Genomic DNA, 13,776 nt, shown 5'->3' with positions numbered 1-13,776 from the left:
ATCAAACCATTGTTGAATTTCTTCATGAAAAATTAGTAACATCTTCTAGTGCAGTGCCTGGCCTCACATACTTTAAAGGTTTTACATTTCATTATGTTACACACCACAAACTTGATGTATTTTATTTCGATTTTTTGTGATAGAGCAACACGAAGAAGTGTTTAATTGTGAAGTGGAAAAAGGATGTGTGGTTGTCAACATTTTACACAAGAATCTGACGAGTGTGACGTGTATTTGCCTGTAGGACCCTCAAGTCAATACTTTTTACTGGAAACTGACATTTTTGCCCATTCTACTTCCTAATTAGCCCAAGCTGATTCAGTGAACATCAGTTATTAAGTCTTTCAACAGATTATTAATTAGATTTACATTTGGACTATGACTGGGCTATTTTAACACATAGATATTATCTAACCTGTTCAAGTGTAGTTCCTCTAGCTAGTGTCGCCATCCTGACCTCCACTCTCTCCAGTCTTCTGATTGCCATGTATTCCACTCCATCCATCTTCCCATGAACTTAGACAAACTGCCTTGTCATTTCTTCCACATTTGCTGCGTACCTGTACTTGGATTTTGTCAAACTTTAAACAGGTTTTCTTCTTGCAGCTCTTCCATAAAAGCCTGACTTGTACAGTGCATGACTAACAGATGTCCTGTCAACAGATTTTCCCACCTCAGATGTAAATCTCTGCAGCTCCTTCTTATTAAACATTTGTAAACCGATGAATAAATAAACATAGCCATTGTTTATTTGTGCTGGTTCTACAACATTTAGCAATTGTTTTTGTCAACATGTTATGATTTAATAACATTGGATCGCTCTGACAGGTCACCTTTGATTTAGGGTGATGCCTCCTTCAGGCTAGGAAACGCTTTATTCTTCATTTGAGAAAAAAACTCTGTTGTTTCTCGTCATCACTTCCTCCCAGGCCACACACTGGTCTGCTCGTAGGTAATTGGCGACATGATTTAGCCAATTGATCTTACGTTTAGCGTCTGTGCAAGATAAACCTTTTTTTTTTTTTGCTACTTTTTTCTCAATTATCCTAGAATAGCCAGGGTAATTGAGCCACTTATGACTAATTATCAAATAAACATAGCATTTTTGGTAAGAAATCTTTGATTTAGTGATAAACGCCAGATTTAGTCAGGGTTGGTTTGGATTTGGGCCAGTTTGTGATAGCGTGACCTGAACTTGACCAACTTATGGATGTTGGTCATATTATATTTTCAGAAACTGTGCGTGGGCCTTCTGGATTTAGGATGTGGGAGGGAAAACATGTTTGCTACTTGCAACCTGGTGAAATATGCTTCACTTTTACAGTGAATAAAATCCTATAAGACCATTGTTCTCCAACTACAAATACCACCGATGGTTCTCAGAAATGTTGGTTTTATTTAAGATAAATATAAACAAATGAACTGAAATGTAAAGTTTATAAGCCCCCAGAGCCAAAATGATGAGTTCTTTGAGCACTTTGGAAACAACCTGAAAAGGATGACAGGTCACCAGGAATAAATGCTGATGGAGGTTTTCTAGTTACCTGTGAAGCCAGGGAGGACCTCATACCCTTCATTTCTTGCAGTTCTAAGTTTGACAACCAGTAGGATTTACTAATTGATATGCTCATTGACATGGCTAACTGCTGTTAGCAGTGCATGCTAATAACAGCATATATATTTGCATTCTCCATCAGTGGTGGTTAGTGATATGAGCCATATGTGCAGTTGCCCATGGTTGGCACAAGCGTCATATTAACAAAAGTATAATTTATCTGTCAGTTGCATCTTGTTTTCTATTGTTTTATTAACATGTGCAGTTGGTGCTTGCTGCTGAGAATAGGGAGTTTATTTTATACTCTTTGTGGGTGACTGCAATCCATTTTATCCTTCCCCAGAATTTAGAAGATTTCCTAGGTTTTGAATGGTTTGGGGCGGCAGATATTGGGGCCCGCCCAGGGCACCTTTCATGCAAGAACCAGCACGGTTTCTACTTTTAAAACACTTTAGTGACATGTTTAGTAAAGAATGGCATATATTGTTTCTTAATTGAAAGATCTAACAAGAAAGAAATGGTCAGATATGCAAACAACCTGATTTCTACTCTGGCTATCACTAAGTTTTATATTGAAATCAGAGTGAATGTATGTTTGGTCAATGAGAATGGCCTATACACAGCAGATGGCAGGTGATGCAGAGAATGGTATATGAATTACAGCTAGTGATTTTCCCTGAACAGAAAAAAATATATTGTTTTTGTCAGTCACACCACAAAAAAATGTTCTGTTGCGTATTTGCATATCAAGTCACTGAGAAGTGGGTGGCCCCTATTTGTGGCACAGTGTAAGCACTGGAAGAAAATATGACCATACACTGTGGTCTGTTACCAGATTCCTATTCGGCAATAAATTAAAGGGCAATTTCACTTTTTAAGGACTTTAGTTCTAAGCAGAATTTTTTTAACAGTTTTAGATTTATAAAACCTTTAATCTATTAGGAAATCACAATAGCATTTCAATTATTTTTTGACATCAGGGCTCCTTTAGATTTAGTACAGTATTGAATCTACAATATATAGACTGGTCAAACCTGGACTAAGTTATTATTGTCTGATAGTTTCTGAATTGTTTAAACTTTTTCTCTATTTGTGAAAAGAAACAAGTTGTGTGCTGGGTTTTTTTTTTTTTTTTTTTTTTTGGGTGGGGGGTCACCATTCTGCCAGAACCACCACTGGTTGGATTCACTAAAACCATCCTCATGCGCTCCACTTTATATTTCAACCAGATCATAGTCATTTACGAGTCCCATGGTACTTTAAAAGTAGGTCATGTTCATTGAAAACTAGGCTAAAGAATAAAGCTTGTCTGTCTGGTTTAAGTTTTTTTTTTTTCCTGTAGCCTAAATTTCCCCTTTTCCCCGCTTTCCTTCTTCCATCCACTCACCCATCTCGTTTCTTTTCCATCCTTGCGTCATTGTTTTGAATTGAGCTCCCTTCAAGAGTTGCATTACCCTCCTTTGCAGGAAAGGGGGGAGCGGTGGGGGCTTCTGGAGGCGTGTGCTTCGTCGTCCAATTGCAGCCCGCCTTGGCTGCCGGACCGCACATGTTTACAGGCAGCGATCCGCCGGTAAAGGCCCCATTCGGTCGGAACAAAGAGCGGGCTGGATTTAAAGCAGAGACGGAGCCAGAGTCAACCACCGGCTGTGTTTTAATCATTTTCGACACCTAAAGCAGGTCAGCGGTGTGTTTAGCAGAGTAGAGTAAAATAATTCGACGTTTTCTAAACCATCTGCGTTTGTTCAGGACGTTTTTACTTGATTATGTCGCCATTTTGTTTAATCGTGAATGAATGTTGTTTCGGCTTCAGAGGGTTATGATCACTCCGCGTTTTCCCGCCGCCGTCCTCGCAGCTCGCTGGGAGCAGTGGGGAAAACAAACAGGTCGGACGGAGGAAGATTGGTAGCCGGTTGGATGTGGAGGCTTTTGAGTGGCGAATGATTCGTGTTCATACTGTATGGTGCCAATTCAAAGTTCTTCGGTTTGCCTTCCCCGGATTTGGGTCGCGGTTTGGAAGTGCCTCCCCCCTCTGAGTATGCTGTTGCTTTCCAACATTTTTGTCGAGGTTGTTGGAGCCGTAGTCTACCCGCTGCGGTCTTGTGCTATTCCCAACGTTTTGTTTACCGGTCGTGTTTCGACGTTTAATGAATTAAACTTTCTGGGAGGACCGCTCTAAATACGGCGACACACTCGGCGGAGATGCACACCAGGCGCCTGGTGAAGCGGTCGATCCTCGGCAGCCGTGTTTACGCGCCAAGCCCGACGGGGGACGGTGCCCCGGTGACAGGAGTGGTCCAGGCTGTCAAGCAGGAAAACAGAGACGTGTCGGCCGCTGGACCCCGACGGAGCGTTTACACCGTGCTCATGCAGGACGGAAGCCTGAAGGAGTTCACCGAGGAGGAGATTGCCGCTGAGTCCAACCACACTGCGACCAAAGGACCACTCAAGTCCAGCCTGAAGGTGTGTGTCCGCCTCTCTGTATGCGTTTATGCACGGAAAGGGCCCCGGTCGGCAGGCTGCGCTTCACTGTTGTTGTTTTGCGGTGTTTTGCAGCGTTTAACCGCTTCCTGCACGGAGCGGATTTAACGGCGTCAGCCACCGATGCCACTCGCTGCAGATTTAATCGGTTAAAACCAAACATGCAGCATTGGGAATATGTTATAGATCGTTTATGAAGCATATTTTATAAAATAATATGCTGTCATGACATTTGGCGATGACACATATGTGGGACAAAGAGGGCTTGATGGGGCCTGCGTAATGTTTATGTGGGCTGGAGGGTGGGTAATATAAAGGAAAGAAACACGCTTTGACTGCTGCTGCTGCAGCGTTTTGGACCGATGTGAGGAACCCGTTGTGCAATTTTGCACCACACAATAATTGCATGCAGTTTTGTGCATGCATCATCTTAATGCATATTTTCAGTCGAATTTGCGTTGTTTAAGCACATCCGTCCGTGCATCTTCTGCCTAATCTGAATACTGACTGACACAATGGTAGACCTTGGGGTCTTGGTTGAATGGCGCCCTGGCGGAGCTCTTGTTTTTGCCTTCAACAACAATCTTAATACCAACTAAGTAGAGATACAATAAAGTCAGAGATTGCAATCATCCAATGTTACTTTGATCAGGGATCAGCCCGTCCAGTACTGAAAAAATCTGCTATTTTATCTTAGATTAAATGCATCAACATTAACAATTCAGTTCATAAACACATCAATCTGCAGCATGTGCTTTGCACCTTTTTGAGAAAAAGTTCATGAATACTTGGGGTTAATATTGTTATTCCTTCATTTTTTGTTTGGTTCAGCAACACTAGAGATATCAAATAAGATGGAACACATTTTTTTCTTTTATGTGTTTTATGATTTATTAATATTATTATATGAAAAAAAGTGCAATTGGTCAAAATCGGACTTGGTATGTCAGACTTTAAAGAAAACCAGAAATTGGTACTGACAAGGGAATGATCTGTTTGTGCATCTCAACAATAAAATCAAATGAAAAACATTGAAATAGCTTATTTTGTGTTTACACAAATAAAATAAAGACTTTATTAATCTCCCACTAATCATTTTAGCTTTTAAACTGGGGATAATCAAAATCTAGTGCAGATTCCTTACAGAACAGTGAAGTTTACCTTTCCTAAAGCACCAAATCATAAGATGATTATAGTAGTAGGCAACAACACAGAGGGATGCCATGTCCCTATTGACAGGACCTACAAATGAACAATAGGAAAACTTGATTTGGGCATCCCTAAAGGTGCGCCACTCGGGGCAGTGAGCTGTATCTGCCATATGAAGAAAACAAATCACCACTAATGGGATGTTTCGACATAGATCATCTGAGGTAATGTGCAACCACGTTACAATTCTGTCTTAAAATATCCAAATGCGATGCCTTAATGCTTACCTAATAACAAAACTAAAAGATAAAGATTGAGCAGGAGAAGCCAACATGTGTTGTTTTGTCCTTCTAGTGAAGGAGGGACTGAGGAATGCATAAGATCGAGTAATCAGCTATTTTTTACACCCAGATTAGAATCTTTTTACCTCCCCATGATTGTTTGTGTCAGGTTTTGGTGTCACAGAATAAGTAACATGCATGCTATTTCTGTACCAAGAAGGAAACTTGCCGTCACTTTTGTTTCCTCACATTTTAAACCAGTGGCAGCAACTTTCACTTCGTAGTCCCCTGTTGAAAATACTCGTAAATCCTTTATGAACTCGTGAAATGTTATAACACCACACATATTTAAGTTCTTGCCGTAACTTTGTGATATTGGCAAATGTTTTTGTGATTTGTATTTTATTTTTTTCATAGTTTGTTTTTCATTTTCGATGCAGTTTTGTGCAAACAAAAGCTGTTGGGCTATACCATTACAGCCACCAGTGCAGGCAGAGAGCAGCTGAGGCTCGCAGCACAATGGTCAAGTCTCTTTCAGCTCTACTCAATTGCCACTGAGGTCGAAAACAAGCCATAAAGCGAGGAGGAGGAGGAGGAGTCTGCTGTGCAGTGTGTGTAGCTTCACGTGTGGGTCCGTGTTGCCTTTTGTGTGCATCAGAGTGTAGTATGGCTGTAATTTTACTGGTGTGTGTTAGTGAGACCCAACTTCTCCAAATCTTGGACTGTGTCTTGTTTTTGAGAGCTTGGAGTCTCGTTAGAGCAGTAGCAGCTGTACAGCCAATAAAGCAGGCACCCCCAGGTTGGCAACGGGTGACATGCCCCAAAGAATCTGGATGCTTGGCACCAAGCCCAGTACTGAACATGAATGCCCCATCTTTTTTTAGGAGAGGGGGGCGGGTCTGGGTGCCACTTGTTGACTCGTTGGTTTGTAAAAGTGCGTTTCTTACCTCAAGCAACAATGATTTTTCTTGATGCTCGGAAAGAAGGCCGGCTTGTTTTTGTTGTGCTGGCACTTGTTGTTTGTGTTAAGCATCCGCCAGCACGGGAGTCAATGAAGCAATCTTGTTGACCGAGGCTGAGTGAGTCTTTGTTCTGATGCTGATATCCCAGGCAGACCGGCGCTGGCTGTGCTGAGTGCTTGGTTGAACAACATCGGTATGAAAAACAGGCGTGGGTGTGAATGAGGTTTAAGTTGTCTTTTTTTGCATAATGGTGATGCATGCTAGTTAATCTGATAAAAATATATTGTTACATGCATATTAAATTTAGTTTCCATGCTAAAGAGTAGAGTCTTTAAAACCTTTCTTTCTAGCCCTCTAGCCGTCAGCGGTCTATATATCCATGTCTAGTGCTTTTTTTATGACTTATTTCTGGAAGTTATTTATTTACAGTTTAACACCAATTATGATTCTTGCTTTACTTATTTAAACATATGATTTAAATAAAAATATGTTTTCTAATTGAGGGAAAAGTTAGGACACCCTATCCCCTAATGGCTAGTGTTGCCCTCTTTGGTTGCAATAACTCTGACATCAGTCTGAGGAAAATCTTCCCCACTCCTCGCTTTCAGCTGAGAGATGTTTGAGGTTTCTTTCATGAATGGCCCGTTTTAGGTCACCCCACAGCATCTCTACGGGACCGAGATCCAGGCTTTGAGTCAGTGAAGGGATAATTTCTTAACTCCCAACCAGTCTTTGGTGGATTTACTGGTGTCTTTTGGGTCATTATCATGTAGCGGGGTCCTGTTCTGCTTCAGCTATAATTTTTTTCACCGATCTTTGTGATCTCTGTTTCACATTTCCCCCCAAGTACCATTTAAGACACAGTGATACTCCTGGTGGTTGTATTATGGTCATGCTGTGGCAAGCATCCTCAAACCATGACACCTCCAACTCCATGCTTCATGGGTGGTATGAGGTTCTTTTCCTGGATCACTGGTGTCCAAATAATTAAGTTTTAGACTCATCTATCCAAGAACCAGTATTTGCACCCCTCCCATGAAACTTCAACTTGTACAATCTCTTCTGATTGCACATACATGCCTGCCATAGGTCCCATGATGACATTTGAGGGTTTTCTGTGATTTCTTTTAGCATCTTGTGGTCTGCTTTCGGGGTGAACTTGCAGGGACGACCAGACCTGGGCACGTTTGCAGTTGTTCAGTAAGTCGTCTACTTGTAGATAGCTATCCATTCAGTGGAATGGCTGATTTCAAAAATATTGCGAGGCCTCTGTAAATCCTTTACCAGACTCATAAGCTGCTACAGTCTGCTTTCTGAAGGTCTCAGACAGCTTTTAGATCCCACCGTGGTGTTCACTCTCACTTCAACAGTCAGGAGCACACCAAACTAAATGCCTGGGGTTCAAAATGATGAGTAAAGGCTCAGTTATAATCCCGCTTCAGGGTGACGCGCAGGACTCCGCTGATGGAGTGCGAGTCTGAACAAGCACTGTAGGCAGTTATAGTTGACACTGACACTGAAAACACAGGGGGCAGTATGCTAGGTAACCACTGGAAATGTAGTAAAAGAGAGAAGCACTTCACGTAACACCAGAAATGGATGTGTGCACTATCAAAAACATTTCTAATCAAATTGATTCTGTTTCTTCAAAGTTTCAGAGCTTTTTAACCTCTTTATAATGGATCCAAACTGTACCTAGATACAATTTCGGACTCTTAACAATAAAAAAGCTCTATTAAAAAAACTGGTTTTCTCAACTTGCAACTAGAACCAACTTTAGAGACAAATCGAATGCACCTCAAGTGCAAGTAGTTGTTGTGTGTTGTGTGTGCAAGCGTTTAAGAAGCCTCGGGTGGAAATTGCTAAGGATGTCTAAATACAAACTCATTTTTAAAAAGCACTGTACTGCCTTGTAACTTCTAGGGATCATTAAAAATGCATAAAACAAAAAATCTCTACTTTTTAGCTGATCACCTTATAAAAAAATAATACCTCACAGTGGCAGCCTTTTACAGTTCCTCTTGTCATTTCTTTAATATTCTTTAAAACACAGATTTTTAAATCTTTATTATTGGTGATTTTGATGCTTTGCTCCTGTATTCATTCATGCAGTGATTAAGATATCAAGTCTAAAGAAGCTGAAGAGGAAGGATGATGACTTTAAAACTGTCTTTCTTTGATCATAGTGTGAAATCTGTCGCCTATGAAGCTTGGATTCCTAAAGTGCTTCATAGAAAATTGACAGTAGGAGCAGATTCCTCACTCCAGCATCTCTTCACCAGCTTTCAGGCTTTATGGACTGAGGTCGCAGGGGTTGCTAACAACACACGGCATAATCCTAGGCGTGGTGAGAGAAAGGTTCAACAAGTAGATTTTAAGCCGTTTGGCGTTAATTATTCTACCTGTAATACCTGCTGATGCTGAATCTTATTTCATCACTTCACTTCATGCTGTCAGCTCATAGCTGTTTCTACAGTGCAGAGATGCTTTAGGTGAGTGCACGCAGCCATAACGCTTTCAACAAACATCCCCACGTTCACAAACACACACCCATACACACACACCTCTCTGGCCGTTTGTGTGTCATTGTTGTCCCTTAGAAAGAAATTATACAATAGCATGAAAAACCAAACATTGCACCTGTATGGAAGTAAAATAGTCTCATTAGAATCCGACATCTTTTAGAGAATGAATTTATAGCACTGAATTTTTATCCTGTGCAATTCTGTAGTTGAATTTTATTTTTGTACTTAAAATTCACTAGCAAAAATTTCACCTGCAAAAATTCACCTGAAAAATTTCACCTGCAGAAATTCACCTGAAAATTTTCACCTGCAGAAATTCACCCGAACAATTTCACCTGCAGAAATTCACCTGCAACCTGCAGGTGAGCCAAACTAATCAGCACTATATTGAGTCGAGCGGCTGATAATGCAACCGACCATTGGATGCCACCCACCAAAAAAAATCGGAGAAGATGGGTCAAGCGACTTTTAGCCAATCAAATTACGGCTTCGTGTGACTCACCAGTTTGTGCCTGCAGTAGCTCTTCTTTTGACCCAGAAGTGATGATGTTGAAGTAGGCTTTGGATTGCAGCTTCCAGTTTGGGAAACAGTTAAAGGCCAATTCCACCTCATTTTGCATTACCTCTGCTCCAACTCAAAAACTACAGTGCTTAGACACTTCAAACCAGGACTAGATTCTTCTACACCAATAGCAGAATCTTATCAACACGATTTGCGATTTGTGAAAGCTTTTTTTATTTTTATTTTTGAAAATAAAAAAAATAGCCATATTAGTCTTTTTTTTTTTTTTGCACCTGGTCCATCTTGGAACTGGTCCTGGTCCAAACCTTGCCCTTTAACTTTCCCGAATCGTAAGCTACAACTGGAAGCCAACTTCAAATTCGGCGCTTTCTTCTGGGTCAAAAGAGCCCCTGCAGAAGGGAACAGGTGAGTCACGTGATCAAATGAGTGTAATTTGATTTGCTAAAAACTGCTCGACTCATCTTCATCTTCATCATGTTTTTTTTTTTTTTTGGCGGGTGGCATCCAACTTTAAAATGCATTATCAGCCGCTTGACTCTATCTAGTGCTGATTGCTTTGGCTCGAGTCACCAAAAGGTCAACATGTTTGCAGGCAAATTCCCACAGTTTATTTTTTTTTCACGTAAATTTCTGGTGCTGAATTTTTGCAGGCGAATTTCTCCAGGTGAAATTTTAGCTGGTGAATTTAAAGTCAAAAAAAAAAAATAAAATCACATACATAATTGTACAGTATAAAAATTCAATGTCTAAAAAATGTCTGATGTTAATGAAACTATTTTACCTCCATACACCTGACCCACACAAACATGCCACAGGAGCGCATTTGACCCAAACGCACACGTTGCGACACACACACACACACACACACACAAACATATATATGCCTTCATAACCTATTTGTTTCTAATTACAGTAATAATAAAGGGGAAAAAAACAAGCCTTTCTGTTCTGTTGATGGTGTAGGGCTGCTCTGCTGCTTCAGAACCTGGAAAACTTGTCATAAAGTGTGCTCTCTACCAGAAGATGTCCGGCCATCACTTTGTGCCCTTAAGCTCGAGCACACGTGGGTTATGCAGCAGGGCAGTTATCTGAAGTACACAAGCAAATGCACTTCTGCATGACCAAAGAAGAGTTAAACATTAGGTTTTGGTGTGGCCTAGTTAAAGTCTTGATGCTGTGGCACACCTTTGAACACATTCATGTATGAAAACTCTGCAGTGTTGCTTAATCAAAATTAATAAACATTCCTTTGATGAGCTGAAACATTTAGGAGTTTAGACAAAGTCAAAAATGCTTTGGAAAACATGGATGTAAAGAAATGTAAAAGGTAGTCAACTTTTCCGGTTCTTGAAGAGATATTAAGGGAACATTGAAGCTTCCTTCCTTAATTATTCTGAGAATCCACCTAGCGCTTATCATGACCTCTGCTGAGGTACTTCTAGGTCATATCACCCAGTTAGGAACAGACATAAACCAGTAGGAGATTCTGACAGCATGATGAGGTTCAGTAAATGTACAACTAGGACATGATCTGATTACTTTTATTACAAAAACTGCTACTACTGCTAGTACTACAACTTATATGTTGGTGAGAGAACACAGGTTATTGTCTCAATAGTAATTTGTACCCAGCCAGTTATTTAAATTCAGTCTCCGCTACGTAAATATTTGCAAATCATAGTTGTGATTTATGTTTCATAATCAGGTCAGTATAGGCTAAAACACAGAGAGCCAATAGCTATCTTAAACAAATGTAAACAGTGATCGAAGACGTAAAGAAAACACACTAGCTGAGTTTAGATATAGATCTAAAATTAGGCACGTTTATGGTGAACTCTGTTCTACTTTTTGTGAAAAAAATGCTGACGATAGCTAAGTAGCAGTGACGTCTGCCTCACTAGGCACTGGCCAGCCCTGCAGTAGGCTATGTATGATGCTATAAGACAAGTTAAGCCCTACGGCTTTTGTTTTAAGCAGTGCTATATTTAGAAAGATTGACTGATGACATTATTCTCAGTTTTGTTTGTTGCTATTAAAGCTTCCAAACAGCCAACTTTATCGTTTCAAATGTGTGGGGCTTAGGGGGTTTCATTTCCAGTCTGCAGGAGCTGAAAATGTGATGTTTTAAAATTGCATGACTTTAAACCTTAAACTGGCCCATGTCTAATAATAAATCATCTTAAACAAGGAAGATTTGTTGACTTGACCCTAGAACCGCGCCGGTTACAAGTTTCAAGGTATCCGACGGTGTCAAAACTGCGAATGTTTTCTCATACACTAAAGTCCTTTTTAATAAGACGCCAGAGAAAGTGTTGTAGTGACTGGAGTGGAGTTAGTTACAAACATTGTGCCAAGTTGTTTTCTCTATCATACTTTAACCTTTTGATGTTATTTGTAATCTGGAAAATCATATAAATTTAGTGTTTATGTGTTGAATAACGTGCATCATTAAAAATTTTTATCACATGCTGTTTTTATCTGCTTTACCTTTATGTTGCATTGTTGAAAACAGTACTATTGCATTGTAAGAATAGAAAAGCATTTAAAGCACATTCCTCTGGATGTAACCCAAGGAAAGTGTTTCATTTTAGTTTTTTTTTAAATCTTGTTGTCAAGTCATAATCAGGCTTAGCTTTCCATTATAGATAAAAAAATAGATTTACTTGCACATGACAAGACATTTTCTTTGTGGAAAACCTCAATGGCAAAATGTCTGCAGGAAAAACAGCTTGTTTTGTAACTGACCGCTGTGCATTTTTGAGTCTCTCCAATATGTTTTGGAAAGGCCGATTTTAGTCTCAAGAGCCTGGAAATTGTTCTAAAACCATATCGTACTCCTTCATTTAAAATGTAAATATGGATTATTGCTAAGCTCCTAGACTTATTTTCGAATTGGGCTGAGCTCTGTGTTTCTCATATTTACAACATTCCTTCCTTGGAGTTGTGGCAAACTGTTTTATTTCTGTTTCAGTGCAAGTAGTGACTTATTCCTCTTTTGACCCCCTGACAGCAGAGTTCCAGTAACGGGGTTTCAGATGGTCACAAGTTGGAGGGCGGCAGCCGGAGCCCGGAGGCAGTGGACGAGCAGAGGCCTGTGGACGGGAAGCGAGTTAGTCGGGATCCCGACGCCCGGTCGGTGTCCCTCCTAGAGCAGAAACGCAAGGTGGTCTCGTCCAGCATTGATGTCCCACATGCCAGGTAAGACCCTCGATGAATGTGTACATTCGAGAACATGACAAATCTGAGAAACTGAGTGTTTTTGTCTGGTTCCCAGAGGGAAATTGGCTCATATTCGTATGCAGGGTTCATAGAGAGTTTATGACACTGATATGTCATCCGACAAGTAGGACACAGTTTATACAGGATGACGTTCCAATTTTCATCTTATCCTTGAAGCCATTTTGGCAGCATGCAGAGTGCAATTTAATTTGACAGGTGTCCATTTGTGCTGCCATTACACATACATATTTCATCACATCCTGCATGTTATTTGACATAAGTAGTGTCAGTGTCTTCAAATGATTAATTACATATCAGAGTTTTCCAGTGTTAAATTATAGCCATGTCTTAAAGAATACTGGTCTGTACACCGAACGTTGCTGAAGTTGCAGCAACAGTTATACAGAGCCTTGCGAAAGTATTCATACACCTTGAACGTTTGTAAAGTACTTTTTATGTTACAACCACAAACCAAAAATGAATTTTTGGGGCGGTTTAAGTGATAAACCAAGCCAAAAGAAAAGGATACATGAAGGTTTGAGCAGTGTGGCGTGAATTTGTACTTAGTCCTCAGAACAACGGCAGCTGGTTTCACTTCCGAAGAAGCTTTGTTGGAGAACATCAATGAACAAACGGCATCATGAAACTAGGGAACACAGCAGATCCATTAGGGATAAAATGGTGGAGAATTTTATAGCAGAGTTTGGCATTTTTATTTAGATGTAATCCATGAATTCTATCAGGGCCTCAAGTCACAATGAATGTTGTAAGCTTCAACTAACAATGTAAACCCCACCCTTTACTGAACAGTGGTTCATTATCAGATGCATGTTCTAATCTGATCATGTACAGTACTGTGCATGATCAGAGTTTTAGGCAGGTCTGAAAAAATTATGTAAACAAACAATGCTTTCAGAAATGGAAATGTTAACCATTTATTTTCATCAATCAACAAAATGCAGTGAATGAACAAAAGAGAAATCTAAATCAAATCAATAGTTGGTGTGACCACCCTTTGCCTTCAAAACAGCATCAATTCTTCTAGAGTTGCACAGAGTTTTTGAAGGAACTCGGCTGGTAGGTT

General features: G+C 40.2%; 1 protein-coding gene across 3 annotated transcripts in view; it reads left to right on the top strand.

Annotated features, from left to right (window-relative positions):
- The first annotated feature begins 3,238 nt into the window (after window positions 1-3,238).
- The window catches only part of znf704 (zinc finger protein 704), a 68,383-nt gene continuing 57,845 nt past the window's right edge, over window positions 3,239-13,776 (top strand). For 2 of the 3 annotated variants that reach the window (XM_047384196.1, XM_047384194.1), the window contains exons 1-2: window positions 3,239-4,015; window positions 12,484-12,671. In XM_047384196.1, the coding sequence (XP_047240152.1) occupies window positions 3,755-4,015; window positions 12,484-12,671 (449 nt within the window). In that variant the 5' untranslated portion in view covers window positions 3,239-3,754. The remainder of the gene's footprint in view (window positions 4,016-12,483; window positions 12,672-13,776) is intronic. The other variant, XM_047384195.1, reaches the window with a different exon arrangement.

Source organism: Girardinichthys multiradiatus, chromosome 13 (genome assembly GCF_021462225.1).
Source record: "Girardinichthys multiradiatus isolate DD_20200921_A chromosome 13, DD_fGirMul_XY1, whole genome shotgun sequence".
Lineage (NCBI taxonomy): Eukaryota > Metazoa > Chordata > Actinopteri > Cyprinodontiformes > Goodeidae > Girardinichthys > Girardinichthys multiradiatus.
This window is presented reverse-complemented; position numbering and strand designations above follow the sequence as displayed.